Source organism: Hemitrygon akajei, unplaced genomic scaffold, assembly GCF_048418815.1.
Source record: "Hemitrygon akajei unplaced genomic scaffold, sHemAka1.3 Scf000147, whole genome shotgun sequence".
NCBI classification, from domain to species: Eukaryota; Metazoa; Chordata; class Chondrichthyes; order Myliobatiformes; family Dasyatidae; genus Hemitrygon; species Hemitrygon akajei.
In genome coordinates, this window is record NW_027332033.1 from 1,182,830 (window position 1) to 1,206,309 (window position 23,480).

At 46.2% G+C, this 23,480-nt stretch overlaps 2 protein-coding genes across 3 annotated transcripts in view; both read left to right on the forward strand.

The window, feature by feature from the left end:
• Positions 1-447: 447 nt before the first annotated feature.
• LOC140723913 (uncharacterized) overlaps positions 448-23,480 on the forward strand; it is a 31,101-nt gene continuing 8,068 nt past the window's right edge. The window contains exons 1-2 of one of the 2 annotated variants that reach the window (XM_073038452.1): positions 448-4,922; positions 11,559-11,726. In XM_073038452.1, coding sequence (XP_072894553.1) covers positions 569-2,128 — 1,560 coding nt within the window. In that variant the 5' untranslated portion in view covers positions 448-568 and the 3' untranslated portion in view covers positions 2,129-4,922; positions 11,559-11,726. The remainder of the gene's footprint in view (positions 4,923-11,558; positions 11,727-23,480) is intronic. The other variant, XM_073038453.1, reaches the window with a different exon arrangement.
• LOC140723917 (uncharacterized) lies at positions 11,836-20,918 on the forward strand. The gene is made up of 2 exons (XM_073038460.1): positions 11,836-11,878; positions 19,705-20,918. The coding sequence occupies exon 2, from the start codon at positions 20,083-20,085 to the stop codon at positions 20,782-20,784; it is 702 nt and encodes a 233-aa protein (XP_072894561.1). The 5' UTR covers positions 11,836-11,878; positions 19,705-20,082; the 3' UTR covers positions 20,785-20,918.

The window sequence follows — 23,480 nt, forward strand, 5'->3', positions numbered from 1 at the left end:
CAGATACCAGCAATCTGCCCAGTCAGGAGATGATTTCTCTGCGCAACTTGGATAGAACCTCACTGTAACAGTGTGATACCAGATCAAACCTTGGCAACTCAAGTAATCTCATCTGAAATGTTTTCCTAAACCCATTGATGGATTTTGTAAATCTTTTTACAGGTTCAAAACAAGAAGGAATTTGTCTCCAGGAAGTTCAAACACGGCACACCAGTTTTGTTGTCTCTGTCCAGATATTTAAGAAGTGGAGCAAGGGATTCAATCGACCATCCTTCCTGCTCAGACTGTGGGGAGGGATTCACTCGGTCATTTGACCAACTGGCAACCCGTCATTTTACACAGGAGAAAGGCTGTTCACCTGCTCAAACAGTGGGAATGGATTCACTCGGTTATCACAATTGAAGGTACATCAGCAAGTTCACACTGGGCAAGGCCATTCACCTGTTCTGTGTGTGAGAAAGGATTCTGTCGGTCTTCCCACCTGTGGACACACCAGTCAGTTCACTCTGGGCAAAGGCTGGTGATCTGCTGAATATCTGGGAAAGGATTCACTCAGTCATCTGACCTAATGGCACACCAGTGGGTTCACACTGGGGAGAGGCCGTTCACCTGCTCAGAATGGGGGACAGGATTCACTCAGTCATCCAGCCTATGGAGACATCAGCGAGTTCACACTGGGGAGAAGCCGTTCACCTGCTCAGAATGTGGGAAGAGATTCACTCAGTCATCCAGCCTATGGAGACATCAGCGAGTTCACACTGGGGAGAAGCCGTTCACCTGCTCAGAATGTGGGAAGAGATTCACTCAGTCATCCCACCTACGGAGACATCAGCGAGTTCACACTGGGGAGAAGTCGTTCACCGGCTCAGAATGTGGGAAGAAATTCACTGAGTCATCTACCTTACTGGTACACCAGCGAGTTCACACTGGGGAGAAGCCATTCACCTGCTCAGAATGTGGGAAGGGATTCACTCAGTCATCCAGCCTACGGAGACATCAGCGAGTTCACACTGGGGAGAAGCCGTTCGCCTGCTCAGAATGTGGGAAAGGATTCACTCAGTCATCCCACCTGCATATTCATCAGCGAGTTCACACTGGGGAGAAGCCATTCACCTGCTCAGAATGTGGGAAGAGATTCACTCATTCATCCAATCTACATAGTCATCAGCGAGTTCACACTGGGGAGAAGCCGTTCACCTGCTCAGAATGTGGGAAAGGATTCACTGAGTCATCTACCTTACTGGTACACCAGCGAGTTCACACTGGGGAGAAGCCGTTCACCTGCTCAGAATGTGGGAAAGGATTCATTCAGTCATCCCACCTGCATATTCATCAGCGAGTTCACACTGGGGAGAGGCCATTCACCTGCTCAGAGTGTGGGAAGGGATTCATTCGGTCATCCCAACTACTGGCACATCAGCAAGTTCACACAGGGGAGTGGCCTTTCACCTGCTCAGAATGTGGGAATGGATTCACTGACTCTTCCACCTTACAGAGTCATCAGCGAGTTCACACTGGGGAGAAGCCGTTCACTTGCTCAGAATGTGGGAAGAGATTCACTCAGTCATCCAGCCTATGGAGACATCAGCGAGTTCACACTGGGGAGAAGCCGTTCACCTGCTCAGAATGTGGGAAGAGATTCACTCAGTCATCCCACCTACGGAGACATCAGCGAGTTCACACTGGGGAGAAGCCGTTCACCGGCTCAGAATGTGGGAAGGGATTCAGTCAGTCATCCCACCTACTGGAACACCGGTCACTTCACACTGGGGAGAAGCCGTTCACCTGCTCAGAATGTGGGAAAGGATTCACTGAGTCATCCACCTTACTGGTACACCAGCGAGTTCACACTGGGGAGAAGCCGTTCACCTGCTCAGAATGTGGGAGGAGATTCACTCATTCATCCAATCTACATAGTCATCAGCGAGTTCACACTGGGGAGAAGCCGTTCACCTGCTCAGAATGTGGGAAGAGATTCACTCGGTCATCCCACCTACTGGCACACCAGTCAGTTCACACTGGGGAGAGGCTGTTCACCTGCTCAGACTGTGGAAAGGGATTCACTCAGTCATCCAACCTACAGAAACATCAGCGAGGCCATTGTTATGAATCCCTAGGTTTCATTTGATATGGACTGTCATTTTAAGAGAGATTAAGAAGGTGAATCAGTCTGACTTGCAGCTTGTTTACATTGCTCGCAGCTTGTTTAGTTTTAACTGAGGACACAGACACTCAGAGTCAGACGGAGATGGATGAAAAATGGAAGGATTGAAACCAGGGAACTAGTGGCCAAAGATCACTGTTTAGAACTTTCCTATGCCCACAAGGGTGAGTTAATTATCCATTCACCGTACATCGAATGTATGGTTGTCACCTCATTTAACCCATAGGAGTGGGTCTGATTTGGGATATCCTGTCGAGACCACTTATGTGTTAACCCTTGCCTGGGTGTGATGTGGTCATTCATTTGAAGATGATACCCCTCATGACAAGTCACTTTCGGTGATAATTCGTATGTAGATTTGTAAAGATCACAGATAAAATCTACAGCAATTGTTCTCTCATTTTAACACTATGGAACCTGGAGAACAGACAGACAGACAGATGTACTTTATTGATCCTGAGGGAAATTGAGTTTCGTTACAGTCGTAACAACCAAGAATAGTGTAGAAATATAGCAATATAAAACCATCAATAATTAAATAATAATAAGTTAATCTTTGCAAGTGGAAATAAGTCCAGGACCAGCCTATTGGCTCAGGGTGTCTGACACTCCGAGGGAAGATTAGAAAAGTTTGATGGCCACAGGCAGGAATGACTTCCTGTGGTGCTCAGTGTTAGATCTCGGTGGAATGAGTCTTTGGCTGAATGTACTCCTGTGCCTAACTAGTACATTATGGATTGGATGGGATTCATTGTCCAAGATGGCATGCAACTTGGACAGCATTATCTTTTCCGACACCACCGTCAGAGAGTCCAGTTCCACCCCCACAACATCACTGGCCTTACGAATGAGTTTGTTGATTCTGTTGGTGTCTGCTACCCACAGCCTGCTGCCCCAGCACACAACAGAAAACATGATAGCACTGGTCACCACAGCCTCGTAGAACATCCTCACCATCGTCTGGTAGATGTCAAAGGACCTCAGTCTCCTCAGGAAATAGAGACGGCTCTAACCCTTCTTGTAAACAGCCTGAGTGTTCTTTGAGCAGTCCAGTTTATTGTCAATTCGTCTCTCCAGGTATTTGTAATCTTCCACCATGTCCACACTGACCCCTTGGATGGAAACAGGGGTCACTGGTGCCTTAGCCCTCCTCAGGTCCACCACCAGCTCCTTAGTCTTTTTCACATTAAGCTGCAGATGATTCTGCTCGTACCATGTGACAAGATTTCCACCATAGCTCTGTACTCAGCCTCATCTCCCTTGCTGTTCGACATAACTGCCTTCTCTCGACATTTACCCTGAATTACAAATATCTCTCTCATCACCTATTTTGTGGATGAACTGAACTTTCATTCTTTACCATCTGAAGACTCCAAGCCTTATTTTCCCCGAGCTCAATAGTTTGGGAATTATATTTACACACATATATACACATAACACTGTTAATCTTTGTTTAACTTGTTTAAGGAAACCTGGTGAGCTTGAGCTCCAGTACAAGTGAGAAAAATTAAAGCTGGAGTCTGCGGAAAGGCAGAGGCAGTTTGAGGCTAGAGAGGCAGAAAAACAGACAGAAAATTGTCTCAAAGTGTAATAAAGGGGAAGGCTTAGCATGCCTATTCTGCTTTGACAGCAGCTGATTATTTATTTATCTATGCTGCACCAATCATCGCCACTGGGCTATAAACGTGCAGGAGCAGTGTGTGGTTCAGTGCTTTGCTCAAGGACACAAACGCTGCCTTGGCTGAGGCTCAAAATCATGACCTTCAGATCGCTAGTTCAAAACTTTAACCAGCTGGCCACGCACCACACATTATGACCTAGAAAAGCAGGCTGTGCTCAAAGCTTATGAGTTGGTCCCAGAAGCATACAGGCAAAAGTTTAGAAATTTGAAGAAATCTGTGAACCAGACTTATATGGAATTTGCTTATGAGAAATTTGTGTGTATTGCCCACTGGTGCACATATAAAAATGTAAATGATGATTTTAACAGCTTAAAAGTGTTGGTTTTAATTGAAGAATTCAAAAAGTGCGTCCCTGATTACATAAAGACGTATTTAGATGGAAATGATGCTGCCACTATGCAGGAGTCTGCTAGATTAGCAGATCAGTTTGCTTTAACTCATAAGGTTATGTTTACCCTGAATAAGAGTTTCGAAAAGAGTAGCAGGGATAACCAGGGTAAACCAGAAATTAATGCTGGGATTTGTCACACTTGTCAAGTTTTGACTAAACCTTATCAGGTAATCCCAGTGGCCCCACTCCAGCCTATACCTGCATTCGGTGAACCCTTTTCCAAAGTTATAGTGGATTGTGTTGGCCCATTGCCAAAGACTAAAGCTGGCCATCAGTATCTGCTAACTATTATGTGTACTGCATCCAGATTCCCAGAGGCAATGCCTCTTAGAAATATTAAAGCTAAAAATGTGTCGAAGGCTCTTACTGAGTTTTTTTTTACTTTATTCGATTTGCCTCAAGAAATCCAGTCTGATCAAGGAAGTAATTTTTCATTTGGGTTATTCCAGCAGGTAGTTTATGAACTGGGAGCAAAACAAATTACATCGTCTACATACCATCCGGAATCACAAGGGGCTTTAGAAAGATTTCACTCTAGCCCCAAAACAATGATCAAGACATACTGTGTTGAAAATGGAAACGACTAGGATGAAGGAATACATTTGCTTTTGTTCGCAGTAAGAGAGTCGGTTCAGGATTCATTGGGCTTTACTCCATTTGAACTCATATTTGGTCGCAGAGTGAGGTGAGCTTTGACCTTGTAAAAGGAGCGGTGGATTGATGGCGATGTACATGTTAACTTGTTAGACTATGTTTTAAAGTTCAAAAATAAACTACACCAATTCTGTAGCCCAGCAAGACAAAACTTAAAGATTTCTCCAAAACAAAATGAAGTGTTGGTTTGATAAGCAGGGTTGCTAAAGAAAATACCGGGTGGGGGATAAGGTGCTTGCCTTATGTTGACGAATCCACTTCAGGTGAAATTCAATAGACCGTATGAAATAGTCTCTCAATTTAATGATGTGAATTATGTTATTACAACACACGACCGAAGTAAACAAACACAGCTGGTACACATGAATATGATAAAGCCTTATTTTGACAATCAGGCACCATCTGTGAGTGTTGTTGTCAAAATATATGAATCTGGCAACCCTGAGAATGAAACAATTGACTCGTCTGAGACTTTTCACAAGCCAAGTATGGTCCCAGTTAGGCTAATGAACTCGGTTGTTCCAGAAAATATTGATCTGCAGCCAAAGCAACAACAACAGCTGAAGGAATTAATTCTGAAGTTTAAAGATTTATTTCCCGATGTTCACAAGCAAACCACGGTCTCAGTACATGACGCAGATATTGGTCAAGCCAAACCGATTAAACAATACCCATATTGCATGAACGTAGAAAATGTAAATTGGCTGAGCAACTGTTGTAAGTGTGGAAACAGATTCAGTAGGTCTTAGAGGAGCGGATTATGGGAAGGTAAATGCAGTAACAAAAACAGATGCCTATTCGATCGCTAGGACAGATGATTGCATCGATAAGGTTGGAATAGCTAATTTCTTACAAAGATTGATCTGTTGACGGGGTATTTGTGTGTGTTCCATTGACAGACAGAGGTAGAGAAATTTCTGCATTTGTGACACCATCTGGGTTGTATGAATACAATGTTTTGACTTTTGGAAAGAAAAATGCTCCAGGAACATTCCAGAGAATGATTGATTTTGAAATTCGAGGGTTAGAACACACAGATGCCTATATTGATGTCTTTGTCACAGGGCGTGACACTTGGGAAGAGCATATCTCTGCAGCAGAAAAGCTGTTTGACAGGCTTTCCCATGCCAGCCTTACAGTTAACTTGGCTAAGAGTGAATTTGGCCATGCCTCTGTGACATGTCTTGGCTATGTTGTAGGTCAATGCAAGTTGGCTCCTGTTCAGGCAAAAGTCCAGGCAATTTCTCAGGTTCCTATTCTGACTGCTAAGAAGGCTCTTAGAAGGTTTCTGGGAATGAATGGATATTACCGTAAGTTCTGTAAGAAATTTGCTGCTGTCGCTCTTCCTCTGACTAATCTCCTGAAGAAGGGTGAAAAGTTTGTTTGGACTGAACCTTGTCAGGAGGCATTTGATCGATTGAAAGTTATTATTTGAGATTAGGCCAATCAATGTAGTATTCTCAGCAAATTTAATTAGCAGATTGGAGCTGTGGGTGGCAACACGAGTCATGGGTGCACAGAAAGTAAATGACAGGGCCAAACAGACAACCCTGTGGATTGTGTGTCCTGTGGGTCAGCGAGACAGAGGAGATGGAGCCCACTGTTACCACCTGCCGGCGATCTGACAGGAAGTCCAGGATCCAGCTGCACAAGGCAGGGTGAAGGCCGAGGTCTCTGAGCTCCTTGTCGATACTTCATGCCTTTGTATGGCTACTGCTCTGCCCATGACTGCAAGGAACTGCAGAGAACATCAAAGAAACAAGCCTCCACTCCATGGACTCTCCCTACACTTCCCCTCCCTTGGAAAAGCAGGCCATGTACACAACGAACCTCATAACCTGGACATTCTTGCTGCAAATCCGCTCCCACATTGGCAGAGAGATACAAAAGCCTTAAAGGTGTACCTGATGTACCACCAGGCTGAAGAATGGCTTCCTGTCTGTGGTTATAAGCCAAATGAATGATAAAATGGACTCGGCCTCACAATGCAACTCGACGTGACCCTGCACCATATGTCTATCTGCACTGCACTTTCTCTGCAGCCATAATGCTTTGTTACAGTGATTGTTCTGTTGTATATGAGCTCAATGTACTGTTGTAATGGATCGATCTGTGTGGATGGTACATCAGGCAAGATTTTCACTGTAGCTCAGTACGTGATGATAATAAACAAATTCCACACTTTAATTGTGTGGAGATATTAGACAGACTGAGCTTCTGCTCTGGAACCACAGAAGGAAACTGACCTGTTGTCATTTCTGTGGAAAGCAAATATATGGAAGATGCTTCAATCTCACATTACGATCTGCGGTAAATGGGATCAGGTGACCGGTGGTGGGTCTCCCATATTAATATCAGAACCAAGTTTAATAGCACCGGAATATGCCATGAAATTCGTTGTCTCTGCGGTAGCAGTAGAACCTAATTCTTAACAAAAGATTTTAACAATTGTGATTTAAAATAAGTATATATATAGTACAAAAATAGGAAAAAAATGTAATAAACTATTCTAATTGTGTGGAACTACTTGATCCGGATCTCACTGCGTTGTCTGAAGGGGACAAAGGTGAAGCTACACGGACACGTAGAGCAGTGACCCGCAGATGCTGCAGATCTGCAGAAAAACGTGAACAGGAAACGGGATCAGGTGACGGGTGGAGGGACTCCGACCTGAACCGATGACTCTGCTCCTCTCACCTCACACACTGCCCGACCCATCCGCCGCATTCCCCACATTATTCCATATTTACACCAGATACATGTCTACTTTTCCACACCATATCTACCCCGATCCCTTTCCCTCCACCCCCAGGTCACAGAGTCACGGGCTCGATTCCCATTCCCTTTTTCAAATACTGGGATCCCTGATTCAATCGCTAAAGATGCTGTGCATTTCAATGTGTTCACCTCTCAGTCCTCGACTCTCTAAATGACATTTAGAGTTATCACATTTGATCTTTCTTCAGGTTATGACCCCACCGCTCCAGGGATCAGTCAGGTGAATCTTCATTGCACTCTCTATAACAAATACTCTCTAACCTCTTTGTTCATCCTCTATGGAATTAATTTCCATCTTCTGCAGCCCCGTGTTGCCCCAACCACTCACCTCCCCCCCTTGTCACTATTTTCACCTTCCACCTCCCCCCTCACCTGGATCCACCTCTCACTCCCCAGCTCTTGCCCCATCCCCACCCCTCACCTCTTTTCTCTGATTATTTCCCGTCCACTCTCAGTCCAGAGGGAGAGTCTCGGCCCGAAATGTTGACGGTCCATTTCCCTCCACAGATGCTGTCCGACCCACTGAGTTCCTCCGGCAGTTTGTTCTTTGGTCTGTATAACCCGTGTTAATATGGGGAGCCGGATTTTACACCATATTGCAGGGTTAGGGTTAATGGACTTTTCGGTGAGACAAAAACATTAATCACGGGTTTCATCACTGAATCCAGTGTTGTGAGATGTAACGTCCCCTGTTATGTGTCCGGCTGTGCCGTGTTAGTGGAATGGGCAGCGTGGTGTTTGTCTCGATTCGGGTCACAACACCAGAATTGCCAGCGGGTAGTGTATTAGTCAACAGAAAACCTCTCGTCCCTGCAGTCTTTGTCTCCTGGTAAACTCAACACCCTGACAGTGTGGACCATAGCTACCCCTTCCTCTCAGAGTCAGGGAATCACTCAGACAGCTGATCGCTGAGAGGAATTATATTTATCGGTCATTAAAGTTCGCCCAGATTCGTTTGGACGGATTTGATGTGGAGTTCGGGGTGTCACAGTGAAAGGGCCGGACTGTTGAACTCTCTCCATTGTCCAAACATCCTTCCAGGTGAGGCGACACTTCACCTGTGAATCTTCCGGGGTCGCCTGTTGTGTCCGCTGCTCCCGATGCGGCCGCCTCGACACTGGTGACACCGGCTGCTCCGCAGTTGTGCCGGGTAGGAATGTTTTTTAACGGGTGTCGATATTTTTCTTCCCATTTGTGCGAGAGGGGTGGGTTTTGGGGGTTGATGATAGGGATGCCGTCCTTTTTGATGCGTGGGGTGGGGAGGGAGTTTCATTTTTTTCTCTCTCTGAACGACTTTCATGCTTTCATTGTTTCGTGGTTCTCTGGAGAAGAAAAAAACTCAGCTTTATTTATGAATACCTGCTTTGATAATAAATTAACCTTTGAACTCTCCACTCCGAGCGGGACTTCCCGGTGTCCAAACATTTCAATTCCGATTCCCATTCCCGTTCCGACGTGTCATCCCATCCCTTGCCAAGATGAGGCCACCCTGAGTGTGCAGGATCAGCAACTTATATTCCGTCTGGGTGCCCCCACCCAACCTGAAGGCATGAATATCGATTTCCCCTTCCGGTGAACAAATTTACCTCACACCCCTCCCTCCCACTCCCTCTCATCCTCTCTGTCTTTGTACGTCCTCTCACCTGCTTATCACTTCACTCTGGGTCCACTGCTCCATCCCTTTCTCAATATATTGAAGTGTACCTGTGAGTATCGATACTCAAAATATCCTCACACGTCAGGTGTTACATGGTTCGACCTTTATACATCCTGTTTAGTGTTTAAATATATAAAAAGTTAAAGAAGCTTGAATCTTTACATAAATTATTATCGCAACTATACGAATAGAAAATATTGTATTTTGGAAGTGACAAATGTTAACGGGAGGAGAGCAACCATTTGGGAGGTTTGGAAATGCATTTCATCTCGTTCATTGCCTCACTAAATTACTCTTTTCTTATCAACACAAAGAGAAAAAGAGCCTCTTTTCAATCAACTACAGTTGGTGGAGCGAGGCCAAGGAGTTAATCAGCTACTAATGATATGAAATGACGTAAAACTAGCTTGTCGCCTAGAATTTTTTTTTCCATTTGGCTTCCAAAACAAAACTAAATTTATCCAGGTGTAGAAGAAGATTTTGGATGATTACCTTGAATATTTCATCAATATCAGGCCGAAGATGAGCGAGCAGTGAATTTTTCTTTCATTGTTTTCGACTTTTAAACTTGGGTTTCGATGCTCATTCCGTGCTTAATATAGCTGCTTCCTGGTATCCAATGGTGCCCATTGGAAAGAGCGGAAGAATGCTCACATTTGTGTACAGGTATTTCCCAGCTTCCTTGGACAATGGGTCAAGCGAGAAGGAATTTCACAAATACCTAAATTAAAAACAGTCACAGCTCCAGGATTTCACCAAAAACCATCAAATATCCTAATGTTATTAGTGGTATTTTTCCCCACCAGCCAACACCCCCGCTTCCGTAAAATTCCCTCTATTTAATATCCGGGGTTGTTAAATTCCGTACTTGCTTATTTTGACTTTTTTACAGAGGTGTCGGCGGGGCTCTCCGGTGAGCTCTGGTAGCACTGCAGCCCTGAATGTATGAGACAGTACAGTGTTAAATGCAAAACCCTGAACAGTGTCAATGATCAGAGGGATCTTAGACTCCAAGTTCATCACTCCCTGAAAGAGACTGCACAGATTGATCGGGTGGTTAAGAAGGCAAATGGCATGGTTGTCTTTATTAGTTGAAGCACTGAGTTCAAAACTCATGAAGTTGTGTTGCAGCTTTGTAAAACTTGTTAGACCACATCTGGAGTGTTTCATACAGTTCTGGTCGCCCCCATTCTCGGAAGGATGTCGGGGCTTTGGAGAGGGCGCAGAAGAGGTTTACCAGGACACTGCCTGGATTAGAGGGCATGAGCTATAACGAGAGACTGGAAAAACTTGTGTTGTTTTCTCCAGAGCGGCGCAGGCTGGGGTGAGACACCGGTGTCGTCACTCAAGGACACACACGCAGACTCAGCCCAGGCTCGAACTAGCAACCTTCAGATCACTAGACCAACGCCTTAACCACTTTGCCACGCGCCAACACATGTGATAGTAGAACAGTAAAGAAAGCACAACGTTTCCCTTTAAATTATCCTGGTACCAATTTGTCTGTTATTCCTGGAAATGTGTTCAGTAGAGTTGCTGCTAACAAGGTTTTAAAGAATAATCTCAGGAATAATCGATGTTACGTATGAGGAGCATTTGATGGGTCTGGACCTGTGCTCAATGGAGTTCAGAGGCATGGTGGGGGTGGTGGGAAGGATGTATGGTTAAGTAAACCTACCGAATGCTGAAAAACCTGGATACAGTGGACATGGAGAGGATGTTTCCATTAGACGGAGAGTCTGTGATCTGGCAGCACGTTCTCAGAATAAAGATGCTTCCCCTTAAAACTCAGATGAGAATTTTTTTTTTGCCAAAATATGTCTGATCTGTGGAATTTGTTGCCACAGAGGTTGGTTGAGGCTGCGATTTGGGTATATTTATGACAGAGATTAATATATTCATGATTGCTAAGTAGCTTCAGGGTTACGGGAGGAAGACAGGAATATGGTGTTGGAATAAAAATCAGCCGTGATTGAATGGTGGGCAGACCAGATGGATCGAATCACCTAATTCTGTTCCTGTGTCTTATGTCTTACCATGACTGAATGATGGCTCCTTCTTATCCCATATCATTCTGTGACCTGTGAGGGACAATAAAAGATTGTTCACTGAGATCATTAAATCTGCCTTCAGTGTTTAAATTTCAGTGAGTTTTGTTTTTAGTAACATTAAGCAGAAATGTTTAGTTCTCCTTTTCATTATTAATGTGCTTCATTGTCTCTCTGGTTAAAGTTAGACCTGTGGTGAGAGATTTATTGGAAGAAAAACCCCAACTGGAGGCAAACCACGACTGAAGACCAGGGAACAGCAACAAGTGAACCAGCCCGAGGACTGAGAGCACCGAATGGAGAGGACCCATCTGACTCGGAGATTCCATTGATTCAGTCAGGAGAAAGTTTGGTGAGTCTCATTTACTCAAAGACTGGTCCTTTAGACATTACATACCTGTACAAAGGAAGGTAGGAAATAGTTGGAGTGAGACTAAATGTGCCCAGAATGGAGAGGACCCATCTGACTCGGAGATTCCATTGATTCAGTCAGGAGAAAGTTTGGTGAGTCTCATTTACTCAAACACTGGTCTTTTAGACATTACATACCTGTACAAAGGAAGGTAGGAAATAGTTGGAGTGAGACTAAATGTGCCCAGAAGAACCAGTTATGCCTCTGTCAGACCCAGTTGCAATCACTCCAGGTCTGGTAATGTGCTTCCAGCAGCCCAGCCCTTTGAAACCACTCCCATTCCCTCACAGTGGTTACTCAGTTCAAGATCTTGCATCCTCTGATGTTGCTTTTGGTCAGTTCTGAGTGGGGAGAGGGAAAGAGAGGGGAGTATTTATGCTGAGTGTCTTTCAAAAACAGTATTTGTTTGAACTTGCTGCAAACTCTCTACTCATACCCTGTACTTTCTCAACCAGATTATTGACATAGATGACAAGTAGCAATGGGCGTAACCTCAGGGAACGTCACTAAGTACGGGACTCGAATCCAAGAAACAGCCTCTCACCTTCACCCTCTGCTCCTACCACCCAGCCATTCCCAGACCCTGGGGCTCTGTAACAAACTCAATGTTAACAGGAAGATTAGTCAGTGATTAAGATGAAGAGAGAATTGTGGTCTCCTGAAAGGACACGCGAGCTGAACTGTCTGATCCAGTGGACCAGATCCACCCTCGCTGACAACGTAATTTACCCCTTGCCCATCCACCCAGGTCATGTTACTTCCGATCACCCACAGTACCCCAACCACCCTCCGTCCCGCCAGTGGCCCCACACCCTTCTGACCATTCACCCCACACCGACACATGGACAGGCCCCCTTCACCCACATCCACCCTCCCAGCTTGGGGAACCAGAGCAAACTGATCCCACAATCTTGACTCAGTGCAATACTAAATCCAGGGATGCAAGACTGGAGAGCCCGGAGCCTCCAGCTGTCCGGCTCGGTCCCGGCCCTTTCCCAATGCAACCAGTCCTCGATTTACACAAACCGGAGATTAACACCTTCCTGACCGTCACCTGAACAGGAGAAACACCCGCATCACCTGGGGTTGAGCTGCAGTTGGTCCCCGTATGTGTTAAAACTCCCCGCTGTCGGATATGGAGACCAGAATCGTATGCAGTAAAACCACATAACAATTACAGCACGGAAACAGGCCATCTCGGCCCTTCTAGTCTGTGCCGAACGCTTACTCTCACCTGGTCACACCGACCTGTAGTCAGCCCGTAATCCTCCATTCCTTTCCTGTCCGTATACCTATCCAATTTTTTAAAAATGTCAAAATCGAACCTGTCTCTACCGCTTCCACTGGAAGCTCGTTCCACACAGTTACCACTCTCTGAGTAAAGAAGTTACCCCTCGTGTTACCCCTAAACTTTTGCCCCTTAACTCTCAACTCATGTCCTCTTTTTTGAATCTTCCCTACAATCAATGGAAAAAGCCTATCCACGTCAACTCTATCAATCCCCACATAATTTTAAAGACCTCTATCAAGTCCCCCTCAACCTTGTACGCTCCAAAGAATAAAGACCTAACTTGTTCAATCTTTCTCTGTAACTTAGGTGCTGAAACCCAGGTAACATTCTAGTAAATCTCTGTACTCTGTTGACATCTTTTGTATAATTTGGTGACCAGAACTGTGTACAATACTCCAAATCTGGCCTCACCGATGCCTTGTACAAATTTAACATTACATCCCAACTCCTGTACTCAATGCTCTGATTTATAAAGGCCAGCATACCAAAAGCTTTCTTCACCACCACATGAGATTCCACCTTCAGGGAAATATGCACCATTATTCCTAGATTTCCTCACACTGTCTACAAACTTTCTCTATTTCTGAACTAACCTCCTCTCTCCTAGTCTCTTCAATTTGATTGCCCCCCCCCCCATTCATTCTAGTTTGAAGTCTCCCCAGTAGCCTTCGCAGATCTCCCCACTAGGGTATTGGTCCACCTCGGTTTCAGGAGCAACCCGTCCTTTTTGTACAGATCACACCTGCCCCAAAAGAGGTCCCAATGATCCAGAAACTTGAATCCCTGCCCCCTGCTCCAATCCCTCAGCCACGCATTTATCCTCCACCTCATTCCATTACTACTGTCACTGCCGCGTAGCACAGGCAGTAATCCCGAGATTACTATCTTTGCGGACCTTCTTCTCAAATCCCTTCCTAACTCCCTATATTCTCCTTTCAGGACCTCTTCCCTTTCCCTACCTATGTCATTGGTACCTATATGTACCACGACCTCTGGCTCCTCACCCTCCCACTTCAGGATATCGTGGACGTGATCAGAAACATCCCGGACCCTGGCACCTGGGAGGCAAACTATCATCCAGGTCTCCTGACTCCGTCCACAGAATCGCCTATCTGACTCCCTAACTATTGAGTCCCCTATTGCTACTGCCTTCCTCTTCCTTTCCCTACCCTTCTGAGCTACAGGGCCGGACTCTGTGCCGGAGGCACGGCCGCTGTTGCTTCCCCCAGGTAGGCTGCCCCCCCCCCAACAGTATTCAAACAGGAGTACTTATTGTCAAGGGGTACAGCCACTGGGGTACTCTCTAGTACCTGACTCTTCCCCTTCCCCTTCCTAACCGTGACCCACCTGTCTGCCTCCCGTGGCCCTGGTGTGACCACCTGCCTGTAACTCCTCTCTATCACCTCCTCGCTCTCCCTGACCAGACGAAGGTCATCGAGCTGCAGCTCCAGTTCCCTGACACGGTCCCTTAGGAGCTGCAGCTCGGCGCACCTGGCGCAGATGTGAACGTCCGGGAGGCTGGGAGACTCCGGGACCTCCCACATCCGACACCGAGAACAGCAAGCTGCCCTCACACTCATAATTCCCAGCATGGAACTGTAATCTCACGGTGGATTTGTTCGGTGACTTGTGAACATACGTGATTAATGACCCTGCAACTGGGGACTGAATAAATAGTCTGACAACTCAAATCATACACACCAATCTCCTTGCCTTTCTCCCTCACCCCAAGCTACTTACCCCATTTCCCTCACCACACCCTCCTCACAGTTCCTCTTCCTCATAGGGCCCTCTACTCCAGCCCTCCCTTCTTGCTCCCTCTCTCCCTCACTGTCTCAATTTTCCCTCACCCCTTCCTCATCATCGCCCCTCTCAATCATCCTTGCTTCCTCACCACCTCTCCCCTCCCCCTTCCCTCTTCTCAATCCGCCTCAGTTACACTGCTACTTGACCAGTCTCCCACTCTCTTTCACCACTTTCCTCATGCTCTGCTTCTCTATCACCACTCTCTCTACTCCTCTATTAACAAATCGTACTCCTCTCTCGTCTCTCTTCATCTCTTCACTCTCTCATGCCTCTCTTCATTTCTCTCACTCTCTCCCCTTCTCCCCTTCTATCCACTCTGTTTCTCTTCCTTTTCCATTCTCTCTCCCATCCCACAATCCCTGTCCCTACCCCTATCATCCGCCACCTCACTCTCAATCTCAGTCACCCTCTGCCTTCCCATCTCCATCTCCTCCTCTCTCGCGCACCCTCTCACCTCAATCAAACTCCTCTCTCACTCAGTCACCTCTACCAGTCTGTAACTGCCTCCATTTCCAGCTCTCTCCCTCTCTATCTCTCTCCCTACATCCCACCCTCCCCCCTCTCTCAAACACTCTCCCTGCTGGCTCCTGTATCCCACACTGTCTTCCCCTCTTTCTCACCCTCTAAATCTACCACTCACCCCACGCGTTCTCCCTCTTCGCTTCCTGTCAGTCCTCCTCCTCCTCCTCCCCCTCTCTCCCATCACACCCCGCACTCTCCACCCCATCCCATACAGTGGTATGCAAACGGCTGGGCACCACTGGTCAAACTTCCTGTTACTGTGAATAGTTAAGTGAGTAGAAGGTGAACTGGTCTCCAAAAGTCATAAAATTAAAGACAAAACATTCTTTTTACATTTTAAGCAAGATTAGTGTATTATTAAAAACACAAAATGCTGGCAGAACTTAGCAGGCCAGACAGCATCTATGGGAGGAGGTCGTAACGTGGTTTCAGGCCGAAACCCTTCATGAGGAGTTTAGTGTATTATTTCTGTTTTGTACAATTTTAGTGAAAAAAAGGGAAAGGAGCACCATCGAAAAGTCTGGGCAGCCCAGGAGATTTGAGCTCTCAGTTAAATTTTACCAAGGTCTCAGACCTGAATTAGCTTGTTAGGACAATGGCTTGTTCACAGTGATCGTTAGGACAGGACAGGTTATGCAAATCACAAAGCTTTATAAATACCCTGACTCCACAAACCTTGTCCGAACAATCAGCAGCCATGGGCTCCTCTAAGCAGCTGCCTAGCACTCTGAAAGTTAAAATAAATGATGCCCAAGCAGCAGGAGAAGGCTATCAGAAGATAGCAAAGTGTTTTCAGGTAGCCGTTTCCTCAGTTTGTAATGTATTTAAGAAATGGCAGTTAACAGAAACGGTGGAGGTCAAGTTGATGTCTGGAAGACCAAGAAAACTTTCCGAGAGAACTACTCGTAGGATTGCTAGAAAGGCAAATCAAAACCCCTGTTTGACTGTAAAAGACATTCAGGAAGATTTAGCAGCCTCTGGAGTGGTGGTGCACTGTTCTACTGTGCAGCGACACCTGCAGAAATATGACCTTCATGGAAGAGTCATCAGAAGAAAACCTTTCCTGCGTCCTCGCCACAAAATTCAGCGTCAGAGGTTTTTCTGACATTGAGGGAGAGGTTGTTTTCTCGACACCAGAAAGATGTTGTTTAGACCTCAGACAGAGTCAGCAATCAAATGCTTGAGCATGGTGCGATGAATGTGTTGAGCTATGGAATCACAATGCAAGAAGCATCGTAGGAAAGCCAGATGAGCCCAGGGCATGGAATTGTGATATCGTAGGCATTACTGGGAATTGGTTGCACCCAACAGTCTGAGGGATGTAGAGGAACAAATTTGTAGAGAGTTCACAGACTACACCAAGAAACAATAGTTGATATAGTAAGTGATTTTAACTTTCCATATATTGACTGGGACTCCCATACTGTAAAAGGACTAGATGGGGTAGAGTTTGTCAAATGCTCCTTAATCAGTACGTAAAACATCCGGTGTAGAAGTGTGCAATAAGCTGTTGGGAAACGATCCAGGGCTGGTGACAGAAATTAGTGTATGGGAACACTTTGTGTCCAGTGATCATAATGCCATGAGATTCCAAGTAAGTACCGAAAAACAGAGGTCTGGACCTCTCTTGAGATTCTAAATTGGAGCAAGATCAATTTTTATGGTATTTGCAAGGATTTGACAAGTGTGGACTGGGACAGGCTGTTTTCTGGCAAAGGAGTACTTGGTAAGTGGGGGTTCTTCAGAAGTGAAATTTTGAGGGTGTAGAGTTTGTATGTGCCTGCCAAAATAAAAGTTGAAAGGTAACTGGTGCAGGGAACCTTTGTTTTCAAGAGGTAGCAAGGCCCCGGATATTTTGTTCCTCCAAATTACTCAGGCTGTTGGGTGCTACCAAGACACATTAATGGCTACAATATCATAATTCCACACCCTGAGCTCATCTGACTTTCTTCAGTTGTCTTCTGTTGGTTTCGAAAAGCTTCCCAATGTTTTTTGCTCTATTATTTGCCCTCCCTTTGGCTTTTATGTTGGCTTTGGCTTCTCATTTCACAGTTGTGTCCTCCTGCCTTTCCAATGCTTCCACTTCTTTGGGATGTGTCTATCACTCAGCTCCCGAGTTGCTCCCAGAAACTCCAGCCATTGCTGCTCCGTCGTCACTCCTACCGGATTCCCCTTCCAGTCCAGCTTCTCTGTCACAGAAACATGAAGAAGGTCAGAACAGAAACAAGCCCACTCTGGATGATCAGAATGGTAATCTATACGGGACTCAAAATAGATGGCGGAGGTTTTAAATAGTAGTTTTGCATCCGTATTTGCTGAGGAGATGGACACAGAGTCGATAGAGGTGAGACAGGGCAGCATCAACTTCATGGACCCTGTACAGATTACAGAGGTGGAGGTGTTTGCTGCCTTAAGGCAAATTAGCATGGATCAATCCCCAGGGCCTGACAAGTTGTTCCCTGGGACCCTGCGGAAGACAAGTGCAGGAATTGTCGGGGTCCAAGCAGAGATATTGAAATCATCCTTCGTGACAGTTGAGGTACTGGAGGATTGGAGGACAGACAATGTTGTTCCACTGTTCGAGAAGGGCTCTTAAGGAGAAACGAGAAAATGTGATGTTAGTGAGCTTGACATCAGTAGTGGGAAAGTTATTAAAACATATGTGCAGGAGCCGGATATATAAGTATTTGGATCGATGTGGACTGATTAAGGATAGACAGCATGGCTTTGGGCATGGTAGGTCATGTCTAACCAGTCTCTTGAGGAAGTTATCAGGAAAGTGGATGAAAGCAAGGCAGTGGATGTTATCTACATGGACGTTAGCAAGGCACTTGACAAAGTCTCGTATGGGAGGTTGGTAAAGAAGGTTCAGTCACTCAGCATTCAAGACGAGATAGTAAATTGGATGAGACACTGTCTTTGGGAGAAGCCAGAGTGTGATAGCAGATGGTTGCCTCTCTGACTGGAGGCCTGTGTCTAGTGGTGTGCCACAGGGATCAGAGCTGGATCTGTTGTTGTTTGTCATCTATATCAGTAGTCTGGATGATAAGATGGTTAGGTATCAGCAAATTTGTGGATGAAACCGAGACTGGAAATTCAGCGGACTGCGAGAAGACTATCATGGCTTGCAGTGCGAACTGGACCAGGTGGAAATATGGCTTGAGAAATGGAAAACAGAATTCAATGCAGACAAGTGCGAGGTGTTGCATGTTGGTGGGACCTACCAGGGTGGGTCTTACGCAGTGACTGGTCGGACATGGAGGAGTGTTGTCGAGGAAAGGGATCTGGGAATACAGGTCTATATTTCACTGAAAGTGGTGTCACAGTTTGATAGGGACGGAAAGAAAGATTTTGTCACATAGTCCTTCATAAACCAAAGTACTGAATGGTATGTTATGTTGACTTTGTACAAGACATTGGTGAGGCCTAATTTGGAGTATTGAGTGCAGTTTTGGTCAGCAACCTACAGGAAAGATGTAAAGACTTTGAAAGAGTTCAGAGAAAATTCACAAGGATGTTGCCAGGTCTGGACGACTTGGGTTATAAGGAGAGATTGAACAGGCCAGGACTTCTTTCCTTGGAATGTAGAAGATTGAGGGGAGATTTGATGGAGTTATATGACTATTTAGAGGTTTATAGATAGTGTAAATGCAAGCTGGCTTTTACCACTGAGATGGGGTGCGACTACAACCAGAGGCCATGGGTTAAGGGTGAAAGGTGAAATGTTAAGGGGAACATGAGGGGAAACTTCTGCCAGGTGAGTTTCCAAAGAGATCACCAGCTCGTAACCCAGCATGGATGGAAAGCGTGTAGGGGAACCGGCTGGATTCGAACTCAGGACCTTTCGTCCCGAAGTCTGGCTTTGATGCCACTACGCCACCAGCCAGGTCAGGAGATATTGACATGGCATTGAAACTGTGGCACTTTAAATTAACATTACATAAAGGAAAACCCCAGCTACACGTCAACAAAGGCTATTTGTGTGAGAGGGTTTCTGTTACTGTGGGGCCAGGCACCCTTTCAGCTCAGTGGGAAGAGGGAATAATTCAAATGGACAGAGTCAAACAGAGCCAAGTCACAGATTGGAGATGGCATAAGTGCCCCATTCTTACAGAACATCAGAGGGTTTGAGGGTCGTTCCAGATACCAGCACTGTGCCCAGTTTGAAGGAGAATTCGCTCTCCAATGTGTTGGACCTTACTGTAACAGTGTGATGTCAGATCACACCTTGGCAACTCAAGTGATCTCATCTCAAATGTTGTCCTTCACCCACTGATGGATTTTTAAATCTTTTTACAGGTTAAAATCGACAAGGGATTTGTCTATGGGAATTCAAACACAACACACCAGTTGTGCTGTCTCTGTCTAGATATTTAAGGAGCAAGAGATTCAACCAGCCATCCTTCCTGCTCAGACTGTGGGGAGGGATTCACTCGGGCATCTGACCAACTGACATGTCCGTCATTTTACACAGGGGAGAGGCCGTTCACCTGCTCAGACTGTGAGAATGGATTCACTCGGTAATCTCAACTGAAGGTTCACGTTGGGCAAGGTCATTCATCTATTCTGTGTGTGGGAAGCGGTTCAGTCGGTTTTCCCACCTGTGGACACACCAGTCAGTTCACACTGGTCATCTGCTGAATTTGTGGGGATGGATTCTCTCGGTCATCTGGCCTAATGGCTCACCAGCGAGTTCACACCGGGCAGCGGCTGTTCGCCTGCTCAGAATGTGGGAAGGGATTCACTTGCTCATCTAAACTGAAGGTACATCAGCGTGTTCACACTGGGGAGAGGCCATTCACCTGCTCAGACTGTGGGAAGGGATTCACTTGCTCATCCACACTGAAGGCACACCAGCGAGTTCACACTGGGGTGTGGCCGTTCACCTGCTCAGAATGTGGGAAGGGATTCAGTCAGTCATCTGATCTACAAAAACACCAGCGAGTTCACACTGGGGAGAGGCCGTTCATCTGCTCAGACTGTGGGAAGGGATTCAGTCATTCATCCACCCTACACAGTCACCAACGAGTTCACACTGGGGAGAGGCCATTCACCTGCTCAGAATGTGGGAAAGGATTCAGTCATTCATCGACCCTACACAGACACCAGCGAGTTCACACTGGGGAGAAGCCATTCACCTGCTCAGAATGTGGGAAGGGATTCACTCAATCATCTGATCTACAAAACCACCAGCGAGTTCATACTGGGGAGAGGCCGTTCACCTGCTCAGTCTGTGGGAAGGGATTCACACAGTCGTCCAAACTATTGGCACACCAGTCAGTTCACACTGGGGAGCGGCCGTTCACCTGCTCAGACTGTGGGAAGGGATTCACGCTGTCATCTAATCTACTGAGACACCAGCGAGTTCACACTGGGTAGAGGCTGATCACCTGCTCAGACTTTGGGAAGAGATTCTCTCGGCCACCTCCACCAAATGTGCATCATTGTCAAGTCAAACTGGAGTTTCAGGAAGGTATTAAGAAAGAGCAAGAATTCACTGGCAGAAAGGACGGAACCTGCTGCCTGAGGGTGGTTTCTCCCAGAACATTTGGGCAGAACCCGCAGCGTCACAGTAGCAGTCCGAGAGCAGCGTCACATCGCCAGCCAGGAGCAGCGTCACAACCCACGGTAAGATGCCGAACTTTAAATAATTGTTGAGACTGTTTCAGGGAAAGGAGCACTGCTGTCACTGCGTTTGGGTTAACTCCGCCATCGGGATCATCGCACACAGGCACTTCTTGAAAATGGCGCGAGGCTTAAGAAGAGCTCGCAAACGTTCGAGAGGGTTCACCCAGTTTGGAACCATAACGGTCCAGTAGAGAAACGGAGGTGCAGGTCCGAAATCGTCTCCGAAGTCTGACAGGCAGCCAGTTTTTCACCTGATCCTAATGCTAATGCTAATGCTACTGCCACTGCCTTCTGACTTATGACTATCCTTGACTAGACTAATGACTGACTTACCGCTGATTATTTATGACTACTGACTAATAATTACCAACTGCCACACTTGCGAAAATAAAAATAAAAAAGGAAAAAGAAGGAAAGTTTTTTGGTCATTGAGTGGAATCGTTAAAACCTTCGGGTAGGCGTATTCAGTCCCTTTCAAGTGGGGAAGCTGCACATGGGAGCAAGAACTCCGACTTGACAGTGAAAAACTGGTTGACAGTGAAAATACTGCTTGACCAGGAAACAGAAATCTGGGAGCTTTGAGCTGGAACAGCAAGAGCAATAACCTGGAGTCCTGAAGAAGGAAGGAAATCAAGTTCAGATAAAACAACATCAAAGCATCACTAAAAAGTTGTACTCTCACCTGTGAACAGCCTGCAGACGGAATCAAACATGTCTGATCAAGCTATTGGGAAATCAGTTGAGCAACTCAAGCTGGAGAGAATGACAGCAAAAAGATTGTTTTCTCGTCTGGCCAACAGCATTACCAGGACCTATGAAGACATGTCTGAAGAGGAGCTCAGAGTGAGTTTCAATAAACTCACAATAGAAGCCGAGAGAGTCATGGAAGCCAATGACGATGCGGAGGCCGGACTCACTGCAGAACGGGAGGCGGAGCTGAACACAGAGAAAGTAGCTGTGTCAACTGAACAGCAAAAAGCCGACCTGGCAAAGACGGCAAATGAGTGTGAGTTGAAACTAAAGGAAATCAGAAGGCTGATCCAGGAGACTCTTTTGACCAACTTTGGAAATGTTGAGTTGCTCACAGTACTACAAGCAGCAGAGGATGAATGTGAAGACGTCGCTGCTGTACAACCCGATGGCCACCAGGGGTCGTATGGCTTCATGCTTAACCACCTGCAAGGACTGGTAATGACAGCAAAGGTGTTGGGAACGATGGATCCCGCCAGGGGATCGGAAGCACCTTCAGAGTCGCCTAAAGGGGCTCGAACTCAACGTCCCCAAGTTGGTTTCCAAGAAGGCCCACTTCATACAGGCAAGGAGAAAGGAGGATGCTGAAAGACTAACACCGACAGCATTGGGCTTTTCCTCCAATTTTCCCACGCCAGCCATCAGACTGAAACCGACGGCCCTTCCCAAGTTTCCTGGCAGCAGGCGTGATTTTCACAGGTGGAGAAAGGACTGGGAAACACTAGAGGCAGGGAGAGCCGACCGGTTCAAGAGAGGTGAAAAAGGTTCAACTGCTGGACAGTCTTGACAACAAAGTCAGAAGAGACCTTTGCCTCAATACTTATAAAACTGCAGATGACATCTTTCGTGTTCTAGAAAACCGCCATGGAAATCGAGCGTGGAAATCGGAAGTGGGATAGTATCGGCGCAGCATGCGAGCCAAAATGTGGGGGTTGCGGCTGCGGAAACTGCCAGCCGGGCGGCAAAGGAATGACTCTTGCTGAAGAGAGGGAACGTATACAAATTCATATAAAATCAAAGCAATGGTGATAAGGGAGAAAGAAAGGCACGAACATTGACTTCTCTAACTTCCGTTAATGCGCCTCCTCCCCTTCTTACCCCATCCCTGACATACTTAGTTGCCCATCACTCTGCCTGTTCTCCATCTCCCTCTGGTGCTCCCCTCCCCCTTTCTTCCTCCCTAGGCCTCCTGACCCATGATCCTTTCCCTTCTCCAGCTCTGTATCACTTTTGCCAATCACCTTTCCCCCTTTCAGCTTCACTCCGCCCCCTCCGGGCCTCTCCTATCATTTCGCATTTCCCCCTCCCCCTCCTACTTTCAAATCTCTTAGTATCTTTCCTTTCTATTAGTTCTGATGAAGGGTCTCGGCCTGAGACGTCGACAGTGCTTCTCCCTATAGATGCTGCCTGGCCTGCTGTGTTCCACAAGCATTGTGTGTGTGTTGTTTGAATTTCCAGCATCTGCAGATTTCCTCGTGTTTGCACAATATACGAAGGATACTTCACATTATGGATCATATATACAAAGAAAATTCAAAGCAATAGTGATAAGCGTGTACGCTGAAAAGGCATTTGATTCGGTTAATTGGAATTTTCTTTACAGAGTTTTACATAAATTTGGTTTCCATAACAATTATTAAAACTATACAGGCACTATATGATAACCCTACCGCTAGGATTAAAATCAATGGATATTT